We start from the raw sequence: 25,488 nt of genomic DNA on the forward strand, positions 1-25,488 counted from the left end.
AGCTTTGACTGCTCCAGAGGAACAGAAAATCATTATATACAAATCAGTACATTTACCATTTAAATGTTAGCATATACTTAAAAATTAGTTTCTTATTATTAGGATTTTTTTCAACAAGTAATGCAGCAGATTACTTTTTAATGGCAGTGATGAGAACAAAAAGACTAAAAGACTTTCATTTGCTGTTTTTAATTATTTGCTGTAGGCATTTATTTGCAATCACTGCCTGGTTAGGTTTATTCACCAAATTAGAGCTCAAAGCTGCCTTAGAGGTTGCTTAGTTATGCTTAGGCTCAGAAACATTTTACTTTTCTGTGGAACATCTTTCTGCGGACTTCACCTGGAGCCATAACACTCCCTTCCCAGTTAAGAAGGTACATCAGCATCACTACTTTCTCAGGAGGCTGAGGCGTGTTGGACTTGGGGGCTTAGTTCTGAACCTATTTTGCACCACCACACATCTATACAAGCAGATGCAAGAGGCTTGACATGAGGCTGCAGAGCAGAACCACCAGACTCAGGAACAGCCTCTGCCGTCAGATTGTTGAACTCTGGTGGTGCTCTGTAGTCTGCTGCTGCCAGATAAAGGTCAAAAACATGAGAAACATCTTGCATTTGCACTATCCACTGTACCTTAAATTTTCTTATTACCTCTGACAAAGAGCTTACGTATTTGGTAGCATTTGTGTGGGTGCGTGGCATTCTGTCTGTAAACACAATAGCTCGAGAAGTTTTGAATGAACTCTGATAAAACTTTGTAGGAGTGTAGAGGTCATGGGGTCGTGTCAGCAATCCATTAAAATCTGGCTTGCACCCACCACAGGTCTTTAAGGTCAACTTAATGATTGACCTTAATATATAGGTCAAAAACTGAAAAAAGCCTAATTACGTAGACACTGTCTACGTAATTAGTAATTATGTTGTTAACATGTAAAAAGCACTTTATAAAGATTTAAAATATCATATTAGACTTGACCTCTGACCTCTCCTAAAGGTCAGTAGATTGATCTGATGGTCAAAGTGATAATAATGCTAGACAGAGCTATTTAAAAATGTTTTTACTGCCGTTGTTTGTATTGACAACACATTGGCATTTATTGAGTGATATACAGGAATTCTTAACATCACATGACTTTGAACCTCTGGTCTCGTCCTCAAGGTAAAATCAATTCACATAAGTGCTTAAAATTAAGCTGCCTTTGTTCGTTATAGCAACATGATTTTTACTGCACTACAAACTTCTTAAAGTAAAAAGAACAAAGAAATGATATATATTTTATATATGAGAGTATATAAAAATGAATGAAGATGTACAAAATACGTAACTGCCCCGTTTGAGCTTCTGGAGTGCTTCTTGTTTATTCTATATTTTCTTATTTATTCTAAATGACAGTGTGAATAAGCTCAAGCTGTCTGTTCCTAGTTTGTGTACATGTTGCTCTTTCATGTTCTCATTCTTGTTGCCTTTTAATTGCACCCAATTACAATTTTGCTTCGACTCGTGCAAATATAAGTGTTGGAATGACAATAAAAATCGTACTTCCAGCTGAAGTACACTGGTAGTCATTACTAATTGCACTGACTGCCACTACAAAATGGCAGTTTGTGTCCACGCACATGAACATAATACACATTGTCTAATTTTTTGTTGCTTTGCCATGATACTGAGCTGGTAATGTGTGTGTTTGTGTGCGTATGTGTGTGTACAGATGAAACAACATCTCCGATAAGCCGGTTCCGCTTAGAAACTCGATCTTGTTGAAATCACTGACAGCACTCTGCTTACATGCCCTCCTCATCACCACAAACCTGGGCTCAATTTACTTTTTCCAATTCAACTGTCCATCCCAGTTTTCACTTCCTCTTCAGCTCGTATGTCACTTTCTCTGCATGCTTCAGTGTTTCTACATTGATCTCAGTCTAATTTATAGCATGTGTCAAATACAATGCCATGGCTGAAGACATGGTGACATTAATTCAGTCAGAACAGTTCATTCAACCAGAATTTGTGCATATTTATCAGTGATTGTGGTAGGCTGAAAACATGCTGCAGGAATTCCTGTTAATGCTGTTTTCTGTCTTAAATATTACTGAGCTGACTGTCTTCATTAGTAACACATTGAAAACTGTTACTGAAAATATTACTAGCCCTGCGAGAGACAAGTGGATTGCTCAGTTATGAATTCAAGCCTTCCTTTTCTCTTGAAATTGAATAGCTTTGAAGCCACCTAAGAGAATGTTATCTAGTTAATTCACTAAAGTCTTATTTTGTTGTCAAGCTGGACTCTGATAAAACTGCTCTCCGTTCTCTAGTTTCTGCTGCTGGAAACCAGATGGTGCAGAAATAATTGACCACACACTTGTCAAGTAAAGGGCTTCACAACTCTTTAAAAATAGATGCTCTTGTGCTAAGAGATAGCACTCACACCTCAAGTAAAAACTTTCTTTCGCTGAAATGCAGTTTTTTTGTTCTCCTTCTTTTCAACAACAGAAATCCTTCTCTGTGTTCATTCAGTGCACATTTATCTAGATATGTTATGTAACAAATGGCAGGTCAGCATCTCAAATCTGAGAAAGCAATCATGTTCTTTGATAATTAAAATATATGTGTTGTGTTATTGCTACAGCGAAGCCACCATAACATACCCTAGTATAGCAAATATAAACTGAATCACATGTTTCTGCTTTATGCTATTTGCTTAACAAGGAAAAGATCCCTGATTGAGTTCTGGGTAGGAGACATAAACCCCAGCGGAGATGTAAAAACTCTGCTAAATCAAATATGCAGAGCTACCTCCTATATGTCTGACTTGTGGAGGGTAGCTCTGCAAATCAAACTCCTTCTGCATAGGCTCCCTTGTGGATATAAGAGCAGCTTCTCTTCTAGGTATTCTCTAAGTAAGATACTGGGAGAAAGTTATCACTCAGACATATAGTGAGTGCAATATAAATCAGTTTTTTACAAGGTTAACATTTTAGAAAATACATGGGGGATGACCGCCATGAGTCTGGTCTGCTGGAGGTTTCTTCCTGTCTATTTTTTCCATCCCACTGTTGCCAAGTACTTGCTCATAGCGGATAAAGTGATTGTTGGGGTTTTCTCTGTATTACTGTAGGGTCTTGACCTTACAACATAAAGTTCCTTGAGGCAACTTTTCTTGGTATTTGCTGCTATATAAATAAAATTGAACTGAATTTAATTGAATTTCTCAAGGCAAACCTTGCAAACAACCCATATTTGTTCATTAACTTCATTACTCAACATGCTAACTTAGACTTATAGAGTCTAAGAAGTAGCGCTTGGGTTTCTTGCCAATTCTCTGACCATTGCTGGGTCTGAACTTGTTGTTAATTTGCTGAAACAACCACTCCTGGGAACATAGTGGCATTGTGTTGACGCACAGCTGATGAACTCAAACTTGTTGATTATCTGTTAATCAAGTGCATTTGATCAGCAGCATCTGGAAGCTACTAACCCTCCTAAATTCTGTGAAAACAGTAAAAGTATACAAACTGTCCTATAAAACTCTCTTTTTTACACAGCTGTTACTATACAGTTGTTATTAAAGAAAATTATGTTTCTGTGTTGACCTACACTTCTTTAAACCGATAGTTTTATAATTCATTCATAGAAAACCAGTATGAATAAATAATGTAATGCATAAATCACACTCAAAACAAAATCTTGGGATTATCTTCTACACAGTAATTTGCACCTATGCATTTTATTTCCTTTATTTTCATTGCTCAAATTTCCACTTTACCTTCCCTCCAGCTCTATACCAGCAAAGAAAATAATCTGCTAAGGTCATCATTTATTCAGTATACTGAGAGTTGGGAAAGCTCCTCTCTGAAGCAACGCTGAATCTTAAAACCCGGTGAAGTTTATTATCTATTTTTAGCATCAGCAGTATTCCAGCTTGTGTCTGCTCCTCTGGAAACTGCTTCTACTCAATACTGGTGGTCAAGTGTTCAAGTGAAGCAGCACTGAAATGTGATCTCCAGAGGTGGATCACATTGAATCCTTCAACTTATGTTTTAAGAGTCTTTTATGCTCAGGTGACTTACAGTATATGAACGTAGTATAGCGTATATTAGTTTAAAAACCTCACCCTGACAGTGATACGTTCCACTCTCACATAACAAATAGGCCTTACTTGAATACTGGCTTCCCAAACATGATTATCTATGAGCAGTAGGAAGTAGCTTGGACGTAAACTCACTGAGGTCTCCTCCTGCTCACTTTGATGAACCACAATATGCCAGCAAATTCATAGGACTGGTCAGGCTGACCAGAAATTTAGCTGAGACTGAATACAGCTGCCATTTCAGCAAACTATGAATCATATTAACTGACAGGAAAGATGAGAGTAGTGTGATTTTATTTATAAAAGCAAATGCTCACAAACTGAGGAGGCTAGTAGATAAATATATCAGAATTTAAGGAAGATGTTGGAGTTTGTTCACCTGCACTTCTGCTAATAACCAGTATGAACTCCTCTGACTGCAAGGAAAAGTCAGAATGCCTATAAAAGTGGATGGCCCGATTGGTTTATATCCTCAGTCACAAGTTTCACGTCTTCTTCAATAAACCATGATGTTCCCTTTGAAAACTATGGTGTGAACAGAACGCTTTATAGCCTGGTTCCCATGTGGTTGACAAGTTGCCGCTGTCTGAGCTTGCAGTGTCCTCACATTCTCACTCTGACCTCCTCTAGCTTGTGATGTCTATAAAACATGTCGACAGCCAAACTGCCAAACTCGAGGCTTCAACACAGTCATCCGCAAGAACGGCGTCAGCGGTTGCTGCCATCCTTTAAGTGTAGTTTGTAGAAAGTGTGAATAATATGGGGTGGGGTCATTCTGGGATTTTATCAGTAAGGAAAACACAGAAAAAACACAGACAGTAAGTACAAATTCTGAAAAAACACTTAGAATCATAGGAAATTACTGGAAGCTGTTGCAAAAATGAATCTTCTAATGCCCTTCTGTTATTTGTATGCTATCTATAGTGCATGGTTCAAATCTCTTGACATCTTGTTTGAAAACTTAAAATTGTTATATCTGCAGGGCCAAAACTGAACTCTGTGGCGATGTGCAGCGCATGCAGGACTCTCTGTTCTTTGCTCTGCTTGTGTCTAACTAGTCAGGGGGAAGCCCTGGTGTTCTGCAGCTAAAAGCCCCACCATATAATGAATAATGAATTCCCCATCCAGTCTATCCGAATACTAGTTCAAAGGCATCTATCGTTATGCATGGACCGACATCAAGCCACACAGCTCTATGCTAATGGCCCTTAACTCCAGGGGCTGGACAGAGCCTACTGAGCCATGCAAATGTTTTACTGCTAAGGTTGAAGAAGACAACGATGGGGATGTGATGAGGACCCAGGGGCTGGGGAAAAAATGTACGCCTGGCCACCAGCAGCACACAACACTGCAACATTTTCACACAGGCACACATTCACACAGGCTCGGAAACTACTGTAAGCGCAATTCATCCCATAGAAAGCTTGATCGTGTTATTGATGCTGAGTGACACTAACTACCTCCCCAGTACTCCGAGACTGAGATGTGAGAATTGGGAGAGGTTGTCATAAGAAATCACATTTCAGCCTCACCACTTAGTTGATACCAGTTATATGCAGAGTCAAAGATATTTTGGGATTCATTTGTCTGGTTTTCTTCTTTTTAGTCTTACATCATGATACAAAAAACAATGCTGCCTCTGCAGGGACTGTACACATAAAGCGCGTGTCTGTGATTGTGTGTGTGTGGGTCTGTGTGTGTGTGTGTTTGTGGGTGTGCCTGTGTGACTAGGCTAAGTTTGTACAGTCATTTCAGCATTTTCCTGATTAGACTGAAAACAAAAGCCCCTGTTATCAGGGAAGGAAGCAGCACTCTGCTTGTGAGCCATCAAACGAAGAACATTTTTCTCTGTTAAAACCAGCAGCTTAAAATGAGAAAAAAACAGAAAGCCTGATGTAAAACCTCCTCTGGGAAGGTACTGTATATATTTGAGAGTGCTTTGCTGTTTGTTTTTCATTTTTCATTCCTTGGCTTTATCCCCTACCTCTGTTCTGTCTCTTTGGCTTCTGCTCTGTGTGGATTTCCTACTGCACCTCGCTCTTGATCCCTTGGCCTTCATTTCTTTCTTATTTCCCCTCTCTGCTCCTTTACGCGAGTCTACATTTGAATTCATCATAATGCTGGTTTCACAGTGCGATGGAAGCTTGCAGAAATAGTATTGGGAATATTTCCCAGAATTTCAAAGCAACCAAATCAGAGACTTACCAACCACCACCCGAGGGATGCAGGTAAATCCTTTGGGTTTTCAAAGAGACACTCAGAGCAATGCAGCTGCTCAGAATAATGCAATTTACTAGATTTAAAGTAAAACAGTGAACCCTTCTTTTACAAATGAAAGAAACCTCTAAGTCACAAAGAAGGGCTTTTTAAGGAACCACCTTTTTCCTAACTAAAGCAGTGGAGCATGAAATGCCCAGTTTAATTGCAACACTGTTCAACACTGCCTCGCCTCTCTAACCTTGATAGACCATAAGCGAACAGAAGAGGATGATTAAAAGCCACTTGGTGAGATGTCAGCCATGTGCAGGGAAGAGCCACTCACGAATGGTTGCTAATTTTTGAATCAGAACAGTAATGAGGTATTAAAGCAAGATCCTTCAGCCTAGAGGTTAGCATTGGCACGCTGGGAGTTATCTAAGTGTCTGCATGAGCATTAAGAAATTACAACAGTGGGGTCTTGGTGGCCCATTTCTATATAAGCTTTCACATTATTCACACAATGTGAACAATGTGAACAATGTGAACAATTGTTCACACAATGAAAATCATCACACATCCACAACAGTCAGCCAAAAAATGAAATAACTCAAATAACATTACAACACTTTCCTATTATTGAGTGTTTTAGTTATATATATATATATATATATATATATTCATTGACAAGGCTGGATACGGATACCGACTAAAGAATGGAGGGAGCAGTTGTCAGCCACTGCCTGTACATGAATGACATCAAGCTCTATGCCAAGAGTGAACGAGACGTCGATTCACTGATCCACACCACCAGGATATTCAGCAATGGTATTGGAATGTCATTCGGACTGGAGAAATGTTGTCGGATGATAACAAAAAGAGGGAATTTAGTTAGAACTGAGGGGATTGAACTACCAGAAGACAACATTGCAGACATAGAGGACAGCTACAAGTACCTGGGGTTCCCACAGTCAAATGGGATCCATGAAGAGGTCGCTAGAAAAGCTGCAACCACCAAGTACCTGCAGAGGGTCAGGCAAGTCCTGAGGAGTCAGCTGAACAGTAAGAACAAGATCCGGGCTATCAACAGCTATGCCCTGCCCGTGATCAGGTACCCTGCTGGGGTAATAGGCTGGCCAAAGGAGGAGGTACAAGCCACTGACATAAAGACAAGGAAGCTCCTGACCATGCATGGAGGGTTTCACCCCAAGTCCAGCACCCTGAGGCTGTACGCTAAGCGGAAGGAAGGAGGCCGGGGACTGGTAAGTGTCAGCACCACAGTCCAGGATGAGACAACAAACATCCACAAATACATCAGTAAGATGGCCCCAACCAACCGCGTGCTCAGTGAATACCTCAGGCAGCAGAAACCAAAGAATGAGGAGGAAGAGGAGGCACCATCATGGAAGGACAAGCCCCTGTATGTACCACCAGCAGATAGCGGAGGTGGCTGATATCCAGAAATCCTACCAGTGACTGGACAAAGCCGGACTGAAAGACAGCACAGAGGCACTAATCATGGCAGCACAGGAACAAGCTCTGAGCACAAGATCCATAGAGGCTGGGGTCTATTACACCAGGCAAGACCCCAGGTGCAGGCTGTGTAAAAATGCCCATGAGACAATCCAGCACATAACAGCAGGGTGCAAGATGCTAGCAGGCAGGACATACATGGAACGCCATAACCAAGTGGCCGGCATAGTATACAGAAACATCTGTGCCGAATACGGCCTGGAAGTCCCGAGGTCAAAATGGGAGACGCCCCCAAGAGTGGTGGAGAATAACCGAGCTAAGATCCTGTGGGACTTCCAGATAAAATGGTGGTGGCTAACCAACCAGACATAGTGGTGGCTAGACAAACAGAAGAAGACGGCCGCAGTGATAGATGTAGCGGTTCTCAGTGACAGCAACATCAGAAAGAAGGAACATGAGAAGCTCGAGAAATACCAAGGACTCAAATGTGGAGAGTGAAGGTAACATCGGAGCACTAGGTGCAGTGACTCCCAAACTAGGCGAGTGGCTCCAGCAGATTCCAGGAACAACATCGGAGATCTTTGTCCAGAACAGCGCAGTTGTAGGAACAGCTAAGATACTGCGCAGGACCCTCAAACTCCCAGGCCTCTAGTAGAGGACCCGAGCTTGAAGGACAGACCATAGTAGTGTATTTTGTGTGTTTGCTCAATAAATCGCTGCACCCTTTTGCCATTGTCCTAGCAAAATATAAACAAACGAAGGGTGGCTCAAGACTTTTGCACAGTATTCAGTATTTACAGTATAACTGTACTTTTTGATGTACATTTGTATTGCTAATAGTTTTCCTCTGAGGCATCTCCATTTAAAGTATTCAACTGCATTCTTAAAGGAAGTGGTATTACTGAACAATAGATCCTCTATTTTTAGAGCAGTTTCTTACACTCTGTGCATGTACATTGCTTCACTTTGTATTCACCTTTTATTTGCACTCTGTATGCTGGTATAGAGTCAAGCACTTTGTCCATCTTTTCTCTACACCAGGATTTTCAAAGTACAAAAAAGGGCAAAATTTCTATCTATGTCACCCGACATTCATTTGGCATCTTTTGGGGGAATAAAGTTCTTACTCACGAACACAGCAGGCTTGTACACTTGTACTGAATACAGTGAGAATAACTCAGCTGAATCACTTAATTCAAGTAAAGGCTAGCATCGTTAAAATGTGCCAGACTTTATTTGAATTAAATAAAGATTTTGTTAAACAGCTGTCAATGTTTTGGATAAAACTGTTTTTAAAGATATTAACATCAAATGACTAATAAACAACACAGAGCCTTATTCCTGTAAATGTAAAATCTTACAGTGATCATTTCAGTGATTACCAGCAATGTGTCTTTTTTCACCTTTTCCACCTCAATTCAATAACAGAACCTGCAGCCAGTGAAATCAGCCAATTCTGGATTCTTAATAATTGCTGATTGGTCACCATTGACACAGGTTATTGTATGACAAATCAAATAAAGATACTGACCTCATTAAAGTGTGCCACCTCCTCACAGTTCTCTGCTACACGACTGTAGAAGGACAGACCTGAAAAATAAGGAGGAATTTAGTCATTAAAACCTGGTTCAGTAACACCATTGTGCCTGCTGTCATCCCACTTTGAGTGGGTGGGCTCACTGCATGGGGCACGTACAAAGCACGAGAAAGAGCAGTCAGTTGGTGTTTACTTAAAGCTGCATTAATTATGAAACAATTTAGTTTTAAGACTTTATCCAAAGTAGCAAGCAGGTAAGTGATTATTGAAGCTCTGTGCACTGTGATGTGGGTTTTTTTTTTTTTTTTGTAGCCACAGGACTTGGCGTTGACCATAAACTCCCCTGTATACCAAAGTATTCTAGAGAAAATGTTTTAAATATGTAAAGCGTTTCCTGTGTTGGAGATGCAACAAGACAATGATCCAGCAGCAAATCTACAGCAGAATGGCTGAAAAAGAAAATAATCAAGATATAATCTAAACCTGGACCTTAGGAGACCTCTGCATAAACAAACCCAAACTGAAGCAGCATTGTAAAGAAAAGTGGGAAAACATTCCTTCTCAACAATGTGAAAGACTGATAGTCATACAGAAAAAAATAATTTCAAGTTATAATTGCTTAAGGTGGTTCTACAAGTGACTTAATTCAATAAGGGTGCACTTGGCCTTGTCAGATGCAGGTTAGCAACCTGAATCCATCAGTTCACTGAGACGTTTATTAAAGTGAAAATGGGGTGACATAAAATCAGCCTACTCATCTCATAAAGAGCTGCGAAAAAACAAATGATACTTTAAGTACCTGACAAATGTAAATATGAAACAGCTGCGTGGAGTCGCCAGAGGCAGAAAGGAAATGCAGACAATTAAATGACTACAGTGTGACTCACTGTGCGACACAGAGAGACTGCAGAAGAATGTAAAAAATATAAATTAAAATCATATTTTTCCATTATTAGAGCTAAAAGTATGTGTGTCAGCCAATGAAAGCTGTTGTCTACTCAGAGTTTATATTGGGAAAGGAACCTTTCATTGAACAGTAACCTGACTCACTCATGCGTCCTGGTTGTTGTGCTCACCTGGTTGCTTTGTGATGCTTATGAATGGTCCTGCACCACAGTGTGCATTCTGCTTTGTTCTGATAGTTTGCTTTGTGCATCTGAGCCTTTATGAAGCTCTGTTGATGTCTATTTGTGTGCTTGTGGGCACATCAGCTGCCATACACAGGGAGACACACAAACGCATACAGACACCTACAATGTTAATTACAGTCCCTGTCAGTTTGGCTGTAATAATGAGGGTAAATGGAGTAAATACATTGTGCCAGGCTCAGATATTTTAGATATTATAAGTGCAGAAAGTATCTTTTCAGACATTCAAAAGCACAAAACCTTCAGGTTTTAAAGATGTCATGCTTGACGTAAGCTTATCGTTATAATTTTACCAATGCACAAATACGACTCTAGTTTATAATCCCACTTCCAAGTGTTCCTGTCTCTCTTTGCCTTCACTCCTACACTCTCTTGAACCTTATAAATCCCCCAAACCTTTGAATTTTATTTCAGAAAATAAACACCACTTCAGTGTCGGAGAGGGAGAGAGACAATATTCCTCCTACATTATTGAAAAGAGCGGCACTGCTGTCATACCAGTGTTTTCATCCAACTAGATGTGGGCTTAGAAAAGCAGACCATGTGACACTTATGTAAGGTGCTCCACACCAAACTAAAACAACATTCTGCTAATCGGTGTGGCTTTTGGCCTTGATGAAACAGTCAAAGATAAAGAGTTAAAGAGCTGCTATGAAGGACCTGAGGTGTAAGAAAGAAAAGGAACAGAGAGTCATTTTTTGTTATCTCAAGCAGATAGATGAAAATTAAAAGAGTGAAAGATGGAGAACACTGTGGAAGTCTGAAACGCACATGAATGAAGAGGGTGCAGAGGTGCATTTAAGGCTTTCTTAAGTTTTTGCAAGAATGTGGTTAAAGCAGAAAACTAGAGTGTTGAGTAGAAACATGGAAACATTTGTTTATTTTTATGTATTTTAATCTCTGCAGTTAATTTTACCTTATTTCCTGGTGCATTAGGGGGCAGTAAGTGGCATTACAAGCTGAATAGGTGCCCTAATTTAAAAAGTAAACATACCAAGTGTCTGTTTGCAGAATAAAGTGCTACACAGAGAAAAGGAATTTTAAAAATATCCGCAGGATACAAGAAATTGCCCCAAGCTCTGTTCCTGTCCTGTGAATCAGGAAGACTCTGAGTAATAAAAAGAACAAACAAACTGTCTAAGCAGCTGTGTTAAGTGCCTAGAGGTTAAAGAGAAGTTTGATAAGTGCCAACGTAGAGGAAGACAGCCTGGGTGAATGAACTGAAAATTAATATTGTAAAGCACAGAGATAAGGTTTCATTAATTCTTTCATAGAGTATGGCTCTGTATTGCTGCTGGCTACTCAGAAGAGGAGCAACAACAGCCGAAGTGCAGCTCTCTGATAAAGCCAAGAGCTGCCAATCACACAACCAGAATTCATCAACGACTTGTCGGGAAATCAATTACATTTTGAAGACCCTCCTTTGAAGGGACTTGACTTGATTTATTGTTTCTGACAGCAAATAATAACAACCAGATAAAGTTAGATCAGAGATAGAACATCACGTCGCATTTAATCCATTTTTATTAGCTGCCTTTATTGCACTGGCTTGAAGCTTTTTTATTACACCTTTTTCCCCTTCCAGAGATATCATGTTGATTCAGCTTCGGGGTGGTTATAGGACTCTTCTGACTTACAAAAATTAAGCATCTGATGATAACAAAATACCTCAAAAATAGAGACATTAAAAGACCTTTGGTCAGTAATTGCTGATTTCTGTAAGCAGCAAAGGGTTGACAAAAATGCATCTGATATTTTACATATTCATACTTATACACTTATAGATGCTAGATAACAAGGCAGAAAGCTGGGGTACAAAGAAATGCCAGAATAATGACTGAATGAGTTTCTTACACCAGACACCCTAAAAAGAGAGATAAACTGAAGCTGTTCTGTAATTAAAAATGGCCCCAAACTCCTCCTGAACTTAGTGCAGGTCTGATACACAGCTACACAAAGCACCAAAGCACTTATTTCCCTGGCAGACCGCTTCCTCTCCAGACAGGAAGCGTTTTAAACTCTAAGTGCTCAGGAAACTCCACTGACAGCCTAAACCAAAAACCCACGGCGCCGAAGGATATGTGGGGATACAAGGCTGATTAAGACACTGTGATTAACACACAAATTTGGTAAGTATTTAAAAGACTATTATTTAGCTCAAATAAATGAATAATTAAACTTAAATGCGCTGGAAGAATGGAGAAGAAATTGTGAGACTGAGAAAAAATGACAAGATTTAAAAATGGAAATGAAATTTCCCCTCCAGCAGCTGAGTGGCTATTAATAAATATGCTTGAACTCTTTAACTGGATAATTTTGAATATGCAATTATTCAGCTTTTGGATGAAACTGATTCACTAAATGTTGGGCTTGATGTTCAACCATACGTGCAGCCACCTTTCCTGTGACTCTGCTATTCCTTCATATCTGTTTACTTCAACAAACTCATGGTAGAGGATTACAAAGGAAATTCCTATTCAGGTCATGGACTGTATTGGGTATAGATACAGATACACACAAAATTTTCTTGAAATTTTTAAAACATTATACATGAATGAAGTGGAGCTACTCTGCTGACAGATGGACTTTTGAGCAAAGAGCGGATGATCCAGTCACTGACTGTGAAGGCACGGTTCATAGAATATCCAGACCCTGGTGCAATCACTGCAGCACAGAACACTGCACTAGAAGTTATCCTTTTTTTCCCCCAACACACACACACACACACACACACAAACACACACACACACACACACACACACACACACACACACACACACACACACACTGAGAGGAAAGGAGGCAGCAGTGCTCTTGTAAAATCTTCTCCAATTGTGATGCTGCATTGATTTCAACAGGGACTGAGCACCTGTCAGTGGACTGATCACTGTCCAGGGTGCTGAAAAACACACCGCTCCTCCTTCCTGTCTCAGTTTCTTTCACATTATTTTGCTCACACACCCAGCACACGGAAAGCAAACGATAAGAACGTGAAACACATGAATAAATCAACTAAACCCTTTTTCCCACAACTCATTTCGTCTTCTCATCTCCTCTGAGAGAGAGTGCAAGGTCGTGGCTACAATTCTGACTCTTAGATTTGAGTGAATTGGTTAGTACTCCAAAGATCTTACACAGAACATTCCCAAAGCTCCATCTTTAGCCACATCTTTAGCAATCGATGCCATCAGCTTAGTCTAAACTGGCGTCTTAAACACATTGTTCTAGTAAGTTGAAAGAAAGTAAATAAAATAACTGAAAATCAGTGATGGGAAATCGATGTTTCAGGGATGCCAAGATTGGTGTTTTTTCCTCTTTTATGATACACTTAAAAATAGAAGAGATAAAAGCTTTGAATTTACATTCACCATTCTTAGCAGAAATTGCATTTAATTTTTGTAGTACTTTACATGATGTATATAACATATAAAGGAAAAAAGACAGAATTTAATTTATCAGTTTTTTACCATATTAACGAACATAATGAAATAAAACGTAAGGCTTGGATACTCGATCTCTCTTTGTGATATAGACCAGTTATTCCGTTTTGCCTGCAACTAAACTCTTTTTCTCGCTCTTCCAACTTTTTTATGTAGCGGCTGACTGGCTCTCATCACATTGTGTAACGAAACGCAAATCAGGGCACAGCACACAGCGCGATCCGGTTTCCAAACACACACGGCTTCAACATACAGAAGAATAATTCAAAAAATATACATATATATCCTTACCCCTGAATGTAACTTTGGCGATCTTGTCACCTTTCCCTCGCAGGTGAGCGACCGTCTTCAGGTGAACCATTAAAGCCATCATTAGTCCAGTCTGGTGGGGGCGGGAGTAATTTTACTCCACACAGATAAAACTTGAATCGATTTGGTGCAATCTGCGTTTAATGATGTCTTGGTGAGCCTTTCTTTGCGGGCTGGTGGACCCAAAAATCGCTTTCTATCCGGGCAACATGAATACTTTACGTGCGTTTCTTTAAACGAAAGAAAGAAAACAAACAAAAAATCCAAAACCCAAAAATGAATTAATCACAGGCTCCAGTTAACATTTCCTCCTACTCCGTGGCTGCTGGGTCTATCGCACATCTCTGAGCTGGCTCTTGGTTTTACTCTGCTCGTTGCGCAGGAAGGGCGGGGGTGGGCTTCAACTACAGAGAGATGATGCTCTAATTGCGGGGGGACAAAACAAAACAAAAAAACACAGACCAGGCTTGGGATTCGGGGGAAAACCCTACCGCTGTTTGAGAGACATTTTTAATAAAAACGCTTAGCCATGAATCTAGACCTACTGTACTTCATGCATTTTACTTTGAAGTAAAAAGATGATCTTGTTACAATAAACTTTGCACGCTACAAACGGTTTGCTGCCACGCCCACATTATACTGCAACTCCCCGATCCCTTTAGTATAGCTGTGGGTCAACATGACGAACAGGTGAGGTGAACATTGTCCTTTTCTGACCTTTGGCCAACAGTTCCTGCTGAAGAGGCGTCAGGATAGCTACAAACAACAGAAACATGTTGACTTACCTACCACCAGCTTCAAATCTACTCCAGTATGCACACTCACCTGCCACTTTATTAGGTGCTGCTCCTTTGGCGTAAACACGATAAAAGCATGGCTCTGTCCTGCCCTGTATCAGAGGTTCAGGTGATGGAGCAATATGTCTCTGTGATATTTAGTTTTTTGGGCCATTGAGTACCACAAGAGCATTGCTTAATCTCCACAGCCTACCTGAGTATTGCTGCTGACCATGTCCATCTCTTTATGGCCACAGTGTACCCACCATCTGATGGCTGCTTCCAGTACGATAATAGACCACATTACAAAGCTCAACTCACCTTAAACTTGTTTCTTGAGCATGACAGTGATTTCACTATACTTAAGTGACCTCCACAGTGACAAGATCTCAATCCAATAGCACATTTTTGAGAGGTGGTAGATTGGGGCATGGACTGTGTGATGCTAGCATGCCAATATGGACCTAAATCTTAGAGGAATGTTTTTAGCAGCTTGTTGGATCTATGTCAGGAAGAATTACGGCAAGAAAGAGGGTCCAAGCCAGTACTAACAAGGTGTACCTAATGAAGTGGAATATGAGTATATATGTATTTGGTATGAGAAAAGATAAGGCGGTAGGTTTCTTTGGGCTCCTCTTTTTAGATTTGAAAAATAGTTATCATTCAGTAGTAATGGGTATCACTGTAAAGATACCAAGAGCGCAACTGTGTGAAAACCTTTGTTTTGATGCAGTGTTCAGATGTGTCTGCAAACAACTGCAGAGAAGCTCTACATCTGCTCGCTCATATAGTGTTCCTCACAGCATGAAACCAAAACTTCAGAGCTGTGAGTTTCTTCAGGAATGCCACTGTTTTCTGGTTGCAAAGGCAGCAGCAGGAGTTCCTGTCACAGCATTGTGATGCTTCAGGTCCTTAACATCCCAGGAGCAGTGCTCAGCACTCAATATTCTGTCAAATATTCTGCTAAGAATGGATTCCAAACAAATACACATATGCTGTGTTATAAACTGAGAAAACAGCATCATAGTCTAAACTGGTTTACACGGGGTATAAAAGATGACTACAACACCCAGTTTTAGGGAGTATCTATGAGCACCTTCAAAAAAAATGATGGAAAACACAGACAACAGCAGACTGAAATGAACAATCCCTGAATTTATCATCTTTGTACAAAGAAAAATAAAGATTCCAGAAGAAGACACACCAGCCAACATGCCATCCTTTATTCTGTAATAAAACACAAATCAATTGTGTTTTAAATAAAGTTAGATATGAAAGAATTCAGTTTAGAGCATAATGCAACAAATTTGACAAATGACAAAAATGATCAACAAAGTAAAGACACAATAATGACAGAACTGGGACACACACTATACTTTAACACCTACTGATATAACTACTAGACAGTGAGTCTCTGTGGATACAATAAATCTGGTGAGATGGCCCAGTATTGTATCACAAACAAACAAAAACTTGTCTCTTCACTTGAGGCAATCGGGAGTACCTGGCATAAACAGCCTCAGGCGTGTGTATAACAAGAGAGAACACATTTCTACCACAGTCTCTCTCTCTCTGGTGTGAATGAATGACAGTCTGTAAGTATCTTATGTTTAAATTATGTATTGCAGTTTGCCCTGACTCATGTATGAGAGAGATAGAGAGATGAGTAATAAAGTAACTAATACTGAAAAAAAAAACCAATTTAATCTGTGCAAATGATCCAAAGCCAGCAGCGCTGCAGACATCAAAGCTGCTTCTTATTATTATTCAATTTTCTTTTTTTAATCTGAATTTTTGTGCCACTGCAAAGTGTGGTTAAAAACCGCACCACTGGCTTAAACCCTTTAGTTCTCTTGTCTTTTCCTCGGGCGAGGGGTCCAACCCTGTGTTAGAAAGGTTCTGGATGAATAACTTTGATGTAAAAGACATCAAAGTCATTCATAAATTAAGTCATGTGCAAATGATTGACATTGTTTTCCAGTAGTGATATGAGCTTTAGCCAGCAGAGGGAACTGTTGGAAAACTGTTGGCTGGGCCCACACTGGTACAGATGGACATAGAGATGTTTTCATGACAATACCAATGGAGACACTCATTAAAATAACTGTCAGTTCAGTCAGTTTTGCTACCATATTGTCGCAGGCCGTACGGGACATTTGCTGTTATAACATTAAAGGTCGAGGGAATCTACAGCAGAACCCAGAAGATTTCTAAGAAATCAGAGAAGCTCTCTTATTAAAAAATGAGTAGAAAATCTTCCTGGCTTCAGTGTGGTGGGCACATTGGAAAAGAAATAAACAATATATATTAATAGTTCAGTTATAGAGAAAAATGGATCTAAATCAGTTTACTGCAACATGACATCACACCTTTTTTTTTTTTTTTTTGAAAGGCAAACGGTTCAGATTATATCCAAAACAACAGTGGATAAAAGCCACAGTATTGCTAGGTCAGTGTTTACAATACTCAACAATTAGTTCCAGTTTTCTCCTCAATGCCTCCTTTTATTGACAACAACAGTCTGCTCCATCTAGTGGTTAAATTAATTCTTCGGAAAATTGATGTAATTATGAACTTTGTCTCCACTGATTAGATCATCATGTGCTGGAATTTTACTTGGCCCATGATTCTGTTCTCTCACACCTGGTGCACGGATGGTGTCATGGAAAGGTTTAATCCTGGGGTGGATCAGGTGGGCTGGAAGAATAATACTGATAATCGTATAGACGAAACTTGTGAATATCATAGAGGTTTAAAAGGTAGATATTGGGTTTATTTTTTATTTTATTTCTTTTAATAAATGACTGATCCGTAGGTCTGTTATAATCTAGTACTTCTCAAGTCCTCCCATTTGTTTCATCTCTATACCTGCTTCCAGCCTTTAAAGCTTTGGATGCAATCATCCTGGTTACCTCCAGAGGGAGACATTTTCTCATTTTCTCTCTTTCATATTAGTATTTTATCCAGATTTTAATGATTAGCTTAACTTCATGGAATTTAGAAAAAAAATATCTAAGTCTCCATGTTTGTAATCAGCACTCTGGCCTCAGTCTGTATGTTTTGTTTTTTTGTTTGTTAGTTAGTTAGTTAGTTAGTTTTCCTCTTCATAACATTTTATGATTTGAAAAGCAGCCTCGAAATACTTGTTTCAAATCACAAACGACTAATGAGGCATTAATAGTGTGTTTGTAAGGTTTACCGATGTAAACGAGAGGCAGTTCACGGCGAAGTGCCGCATTCCCATCGGCAGATGGGAGGGAAGAGGGCTGATGTGTCCCAGCCCTCTGCTTCCAGCTGGTGCGTCGCACCACAGCAGTAGTTCGCCACACTCACCATGGCTTTAGCCACAGGCAGGACGCTCGTGGCACTATTTCTTACGCTTTGTGGGCCAGGATGCAGCTGGGCAGGTAAATCGTTGATTTACTATTTCATAAGCAGGTGCAAGTAGAGCACTTACGTGTAAAGCAGTTTGATACTTGTTTTATCTGATTATCCAGGTACTGTTGCTTTCTTGTCCACTCGTGAAGAGAAAGTTGAACTTGTCAAAGAGGTCACGTGCCTTGTGATTGGATATTTAAAATGCATTCAAAAGAAGCTGTCATATTAACAAGTTTAAACAAAAGGAATCCTAGAATGTGCAGGTATTTGCATGTGTGCACGTCAGTGTCCACGTTTCCATTTGCAGAAAACAAAGTAGATTAAGTGCATCATATTTAACTCACTGGGACGTTTCATTTCAAGCGTGCAGTTTGAGTCATTATCAGATGTGAACGATTTCGTTTAAATGAGAGCTATTAGAGAAAATATGAAGTGACAGCATTTTTCACCCATGAAACTTTGTGGGGGGAAACTATGATGCAGGACCGAGCAGTTATGGAACAAGTCCTTTCCTTAGTGGCCACATCCGAAAGTAACTGTGATGCATGGTTAGGAGATGATGACAAATTTCTGGCGACATCATGAAATACTGTGAGTGGTGGCATATTAAATATGGAACTAATTCAGCTGAATGTGAAGATAAATGGCTTTAAAGTGGACTTTGATTAGTGACTAGAAGTGAAGGAGTTGATTTGAGATGTCACATCATCCATCAGCTATAGTCAGGAATGGCTGGACAGTGAAGCAGATTTTGAACCCAGGAGACTATGCAGATTTTTTGTTGATTCATAGGCTGGCAGGATTTTACTAGAAAGGCGCAGTGATATATCAGATGTGCAGCGAATTTTTGACAAGCACAGAGAGTGCAAACCACAGCTGCACATATGTTTTTGGAGTTTCTTAAGTGCTGTTTGTAAAATCAATTTTCAGGGAAAGTATTCCACATCCTCCAGACAGTGAAAACGTTCAAAATATCAAACGTGCCACAAAGCCCAAGGAGTTTCACAGAGGACAAAGGTAATCTTTTTGGCTTGGGCTTAAAGGCCAGACTTTCCTTCACCCTCCCTTCCTCCTCGATTTTATTCAGTTCACTTATTTTGTCAGTTGATCTGTAGACTTCTATATGCCTCCTTCTCAAATGTAAGCGCTGAGCGCATGAGATCACTGCTTTCACTGAATATAGGCAGCTGCCATTTATTGTGGTCCTTTCTCTGAGTCACTTTCTTTTCCATCGTTTTGGAATTCTTTTCAGAGCGTCACATTTATTCACTTCCACACATTTACACCTGGGAGCCCCTGCAGCTACAGCTCACTGTAGATTGGACCAGTTTTGAGTTAAATGGCTTCCTCTCGGGCCTCTCGACAGTAGTTGTTAAGAGAGAGGATAGTGTTACTCATTAGCTTTCTCTGCTCACATATCATCAGCCCGTCACTCTGAAATTATTCACAAAAGAGGACGAGTAAGCTCGTGGGGATATCTGAATACCTCTACAGGGGCAGTGCAGGAAAAACGAAATCTGCCTATCAACTTCTGGAATTTACACAAACTGTGTGAAGAGCACGAGGGACAGGGAGTGAGGAGAAGGAATCATGTCCTTGCAGGTCACTGGAATTTCATTATTCTGCTCCAGTTGACATGTCAGGATTCTTCAAGGGAGGCTACATGCAAGAGTTTTAGGATGAGGAGTTTCATAACTTCAACTTTTTTACTTCAGGAAAATAGAGACTTGCTGAGAGGCTTTTTTTCCCCCCTGCATATTTCTAATATTGCTAATGCTTTCCGTAATCTTAAATCACCTGACCCTATGCCCCTGCTCACCTGCACCTCGGCTGCATATCAAACCTGCCAGCAACAGCATGTCTCGTGTCATGATGTCATCTCTGGGCACTGTTCCACTTGCTTTAACAAGTACCACCTGGCCTACGAGCACCCTGTCAAAGCTTGATTTGAGCATATTAGATGTGCAGCGAGAAGATAGACAATAAACCAACACTATGAGGCGTCAGACCTCATCACTAACTGCTTTGAATAATTGCTTAGAATAACTTTGGAAAGGTTTTTTATAAAAGCAAAGTCACATGTGAGCACCAGCACAGAAAAGCTAAATATGCTGTTAGATCCCAAATGTTCTGGCCTGCTTCTGATTGTAGATGTCATGTGCCATAAACGTTTTATATGGATGCGTGTAACCTGCCCAAAGCTAAGCGCTTACTCACTTGAGGCTGTCGCTTCAAATAAAATCTGTCCTCAGTCACAATTCAGTGGCAAATTAAGCTCAAGTCAACACAATAAACTGGTTGCAGAAAGTTTGCAGCGATTGGTGTGACTGACTGCAGTCAGAAAGCAGTGATAAACTTTGGGCACAGTCTCAGTCTGGTGTGTTGGCTTTATCACCGAGTCGATTGCAGGAGAGAGTTTAGTGGTCGTTAGAGGTGAGGCGGTGGTGAACTGGTAAAAAGAGAAATGTAGCACTGGGCAAGATTTCACACCTCCCACATAGATGAATGTATGTTCACACAGGCATCTGAATTCTTTTAAACGTGCAAATTCCATTTATTTTCTTAAGACTAACTATCAAAGAAAACGATATTTAGAGTAATCTTGTGGCTTTCTGGGAAAAATCGGCAGTGACTTGGATAAGAAAACCGATATTACACATGTTTCTAAACACCATGTGGAAACACTTGCGATACGAGCTCTATCCAATGGTTGAAACATCTAAAGACAAGAGAAGCAAGAAAATATTGTGTTATTTAACTCCCTCGGGTCCCTGAACACATAAACACGAAAATAGGTTTCTTAGTCTTGTAATTAAATCTGCAGATTTTTGTCGATCCGTGTATTCTTTTAAGCAGAGCACAAATGCAAAAGACACGTCTTCCAACTTCCCACAAGCTCCAACAATTGGGTGGTTTTCTCCACAATTTTACACCATTTACAGCAATTTTTCGCCTCCAGCCAAGTACAGTTTAGATAATTTGTTTGTGGTGCTCTCTCAGTATTTAAAACTTACATTCAACGGCATCTTTTCAGAATACGTTTTTCATTTATTCTGTATAAAAAAACAGAACCCACTGTGAACAGAAAAGCCTTTCAGTAAAAACTGCTCACAGCATGCTCTGTTGATTATCAAAAGTTAATGGGACATTGTTTCTGAAAAGGCACGCTGTTGTTAACTCTTTTTTTTCTAATGCAATATTTCTGCTTATAAAATGGTGTTTATATAAGTGGTATCAGAAACTTCAGAAAAAAGCAAAAAAAAAAAATGGACAAACAAACCCAAAACATGTGCAAAATGTTCTTTTCTTTCTTTTTTGTGTTATTTGAGTGGTTCAAGCACATCTATTTTAAGCAACTTAAACAAAATACAGTTGAGCAACTGGACTTCGCCTCAATCTTGAGTTTTAACTCTTTTTAGTGCTATAAAAGCCTCATATACCCACAACACACATGTGCAAAACTTGTGCTAAAATGATTAAAAACCTATAGCAAAGCAGATATGTCCATGCCACCTTCATCTGGCAATTCACTAGCAGTTCTTATTGTTGATGGGAGTTTGTGGAAAGTGACATTTATTAGACATTAGTAGCGAATTGTTATGGGGTGAATGAGAGGTCACGACCTGTGATTTTGATGCAAGGTAAGGTAAAAAAAAAAAAGGTGTTCTTGTAAAAGCAGAGCAGACTGCAGGTGCTCCAGCACAAGTATTTTATAGAACAGTTTTGCAGCAGTCATTTGACCTCAGGGCTTACCTCCATGTGCTTCTACACATGCTCATACATGTCTGTGCGTACCTGTGCGTGACTCTTCAAGGGTGCATGTGTACCACACGTCCTGTATCCATCTAACACAAGGGCTCATGCTTTTCTAGACACACAAGCATAAAAATGAAAAAGGCAGTGACATAATGACCTCAGGCCCTGCCCTCATTCTTAACATAGTTAATACTTTCCACTGTCTAACTCAATCATACTCTATCCATCTTTCCATTTCACATTCACAAACACAGCACAGACAATGCTATTATATTACTGCCCCAGTCTCCCATGGCAACTCCCTGAAAGCAAGCCTTGCTCTGTATGATTAGGATTGGTACAGCCACTATTGCTCAGCTTCTTCCCAACGTGTTTATTCTTGGATATCATTTGTGCATCTGCTGTCTCTGAAGACGTCTTGATTTAATCTGGTTTGCCCTTGGATCAAAAATTTCCTGAGAGGCCAAATGAAGGCTGTCTGGACAGAGGAAAGGATCCCATCCTATGTAACACACAGCCTTATTAGAAGCAGCCTGCGTCAGTGGGGATTGTCATGCACAGCTGATGAAGCTTAGTCCACTGTAAGACTGAATTAATGAGGAAATAATGAGTCGACTGTGTGTGTGTGTGGTTTTTTTTTTAACTTAGATCACAAAATGATATAAGCCATTATCTCAGGAGTTGGTGATGGCTGAACTCAGCAAAAACAAATAGGAGACGATCTTTCAGCACAGGATAAAGTCCTGAAACAACGCTAAAGGGCTATGAACAGCTGTGACCATCTGGATAACAGAGCTCAGGAGGCCTAAGTAGCAATTATATCTAAATGTTAAAAAGTGAAGATCCAGCTGGGAGAGGTGAATTTGTGATGATACTAAACCAAAAGTGCTCATGTAAACCTCTGCAGGGGAAAGCCAAGGACATCATGACTGTAGCATATCATCTGTTTAGCAAATGTTCCAATGTTATTAGGATCTTTCGATTTAAAGCTGCTATATTTTTAAAGAAAGAGTGCATTAATGGCCGTGCATCTTTGAAAGGAGAATCTGTTTGTGGTGTTTTATGATACAGTTTTGGTTTGTTCTTGCTGCTCTCAAATTTATAGCAGCAGCTACAGACAGCTGATTTCACTAAAAACTGAGTGTATGCCACCTGCTCTGGATCAAACAGCAGACAGATAACACAGCGTACGCAGTGAATTTTAGAGCTAAAATTTCCCTGAGAACTTGGTGGACAGCAGACCTGAGTTGAAATAGGCCCATTAGATCAGCGTTTATTGGGTGGATAAAAAAAATACACGAAATAATAGAAATTGTTTGTTACCATTGGTCCATGAAAATATAATAATTGGTCAGTTCTGTACTTCTCCCAATAAAGTTTTTTGTATATTTTTGTTTTTTAGTCATCAGAATTTAGATTTTATGAAGTACCCATTGTGATGTCACATTTGATGATCTGAGTGAGATCTGAAATCTGACCGAGAAACGGAGGACACTGTGCAATTAGAGCCAGTTACCCAGCTTTTGTATCTTTTCCGTCTGTACGCCACACGAATGCAACCAGTGGTTTGCACCTTGTTGTTAACCCTCTGTATTTCCAGTCATGATGGTGTCTCTTGGTTGTAGACTTTGACGATGGTATGCCTACCCCCTCGAGTGTTTTTGACTGAATTAGATGGTATGAAATTGTTCTTATGAAGTTGTACTTAAAGTGAAAAGGCATAAAATACAAATTCAAAACTTTGTATTTTCAACTTCAGATACGATGTCCTCTTCATTTGTCCCGAGATAACATGGGAACAGATCTGGCCTGGCCATTAAACTGGCTGTCAGTCATGTGTACAGTTATTTTTAAAAATGGTGAGCTGTGTATAAAAGTTATTGTAATTTTTATGCAGTTATTGCAAAGTCTGCAGCGAAGTCTGTTTCTTTGTGTATTTGATTATAGATGTGATGCTAAATATACATAAAATAGAAACAATATTGTATTAAATAATATTTGAAACGTGCAACAAAGAGAAAGTATTTGGAAAATGTTTCCTGAGTTTGTAAATTAGGTTATAGAGAGGACTATTTTCTTAGGGAGATTTATTTTTTATTATTATACATGTTTAATGTACTTCCACATTTCTTGCATGCTAAATGCTAAATAAAAAACTCTTTTTAAAAAATGTATGCCCCTGAAATGTATCTTAATGTGGTTTTTGTGTTGCAGCAGAGAAAGCCCCACGACCACAAAATGTGAAACCAACATCTGTGGAGAAGGGCCTTAGGGAAAGCTGGGAGCCGTCTATCCATCTGGATGGAAGACCTGTGGACCGCTTCATGATCAGCTCCAGTAAACCCACGAGATCCCATCGATTCACTAAAGCAAGCAAGGACAGTCGCGCTCCTATGTTGGAGGATGTAGGTAAGAAAGAGTCAATAAAAGTTCAAAAAGAGGAGGATGAGAATGTGAGATGTTAAAATCAGATGGTCACGATTCCATAACCATGTTGAAGTTATGCCTGTAAGTGAACTGGAACTAATGGTAAGTGCTGGTAGAGCTGCTAGACAAAAAAAAAAAAGTAATCCAGGAGAATATAAATGGACACAGAGCATACAAATAAGGTTTGCCTTAAACCGTGAAGTGAGCTTTGAAATCTCACAGTTCTGCATTTTCTCAAGATAAATGCCAAGAATGAGACAAGGAACAAGAAGCAAAGTAGACACTCAAGACAGTGAGGTGTGTAAAAGTGCATGCGTATGCTAACTTGATTAATGATGATTAATCTCTATATGTGGATTAGTTCATAATTGGATGCACTGTCCTAAAAGTTTGCCAGAGGGAAAGCACACCAGGGGTGATGTGCGTGTCAGGCCATCGTCATCCTAGCTCAGTAGACAGTGGTTGTTTGAGGCTTTAGAGAAGGGGCTTATTTTTAGGTTTTAATAGCTTCTTTTGGTATTTTCTAATCCCACATTGTAAAACTTAAGGTCTTTATCCTTCCATATACATACATACATACATAAATACATACACTTTGTGTTACTGACTGAGTCCAACCTGCTTTTGTCATTATTTCATTTTCCTCCATCCTTGGCACCATACTTCATCAAAGTCTGCAGCCAACCCAGCCCTGCTCCTATAATCCTGTGTTGTGGCCACTTACTCTGTGCATGTGTGTGCGCGCAGCTTATGTGTGTCTGGTGGTCGTTGTGGTGAAGGACTGGGTGGTGCCAACTGATGAAGTCATGCATTGTCTGTGTTTTCAAAAAAAGTGTCTACAGATGCCTGTGTGTTTGTGTTCTTGTGCGTTGCCCAGTACAACTTCTGGTGGCCGCTGTGGTCTCTTCAGCTCCAGCACTGTTCACCGTAAATCTCAAAAATCTGGCAGCCGAGCTCAGT

The 25,488-nt window shown here is 39.9% G+C and overlaps 2 protein-coding genes across 6 annotated transcripts in view; one reads left to right on the forward strand and one right to left on the reverse strand.

Annotated features, from left to right (window-relative positions):
* The window catches only part of otofa (otoferlin a), an 80,666-nt gene extending 66,117 nt beyond the window's left edge, over positions 1-14,549 (reverse strand). Inside the window, 2 exon segments of the mRNA XM_040017668.1 lie at positions 9,289-9,347; positions 14,174-14,549. Coding sequence (XP_039873602.1) covers positions 9,289-9,347; positions 14,174-14,255 — 141 coding nt within the window. The 5' untranslated portion in view covers positions 14,256-14,549.
* Positions 14,550-18,240: 3,691 nt separating this feature from the next.
* Positions 18,241-25,488, forward strand: part of fndc1 (fibronectin type III domain containing 1) — a 41,265-nt gene continuing 34,017 nt past the window's right edge. For 4 of the 5 annotated variants that reach the window (XM_040017700.1, XM_040017704.1, XM_040017702.1 and 1 more), the window contains exons 1-2: positions 18,241-18,374; positions 24,316-24,510. In XM_040017700.1, the coding sequence (XP_039873634.1) occupies positions 18,302-18,374; positions 24,316-24,510 (268 nt within the window). In that variant the 5' untranslated portion in view covers positions 18,241-18,301. The remainder of the gene's footprint in view (positions 18,375-24,315; positions 24,511-25,488) is intronic. The other variant, XM_040017701.1, reaches the window with a different exon arrangement.

Source organism: Simochromis diagramma, unplaced genomic scaffold (assembly GCF_900408965.1).
Source record: "Simochromis diagramma unplaced genomic scaffold, fSimDia1.1 OVJJ01000802.1, whole genome shotgun sequence".
Lineage (NCBI taxonomy): Eukaryota > Metazoa > Chordata > Actinopteri > Cichliformes > Cichlidae > Simochromis > Simochromis diagramma.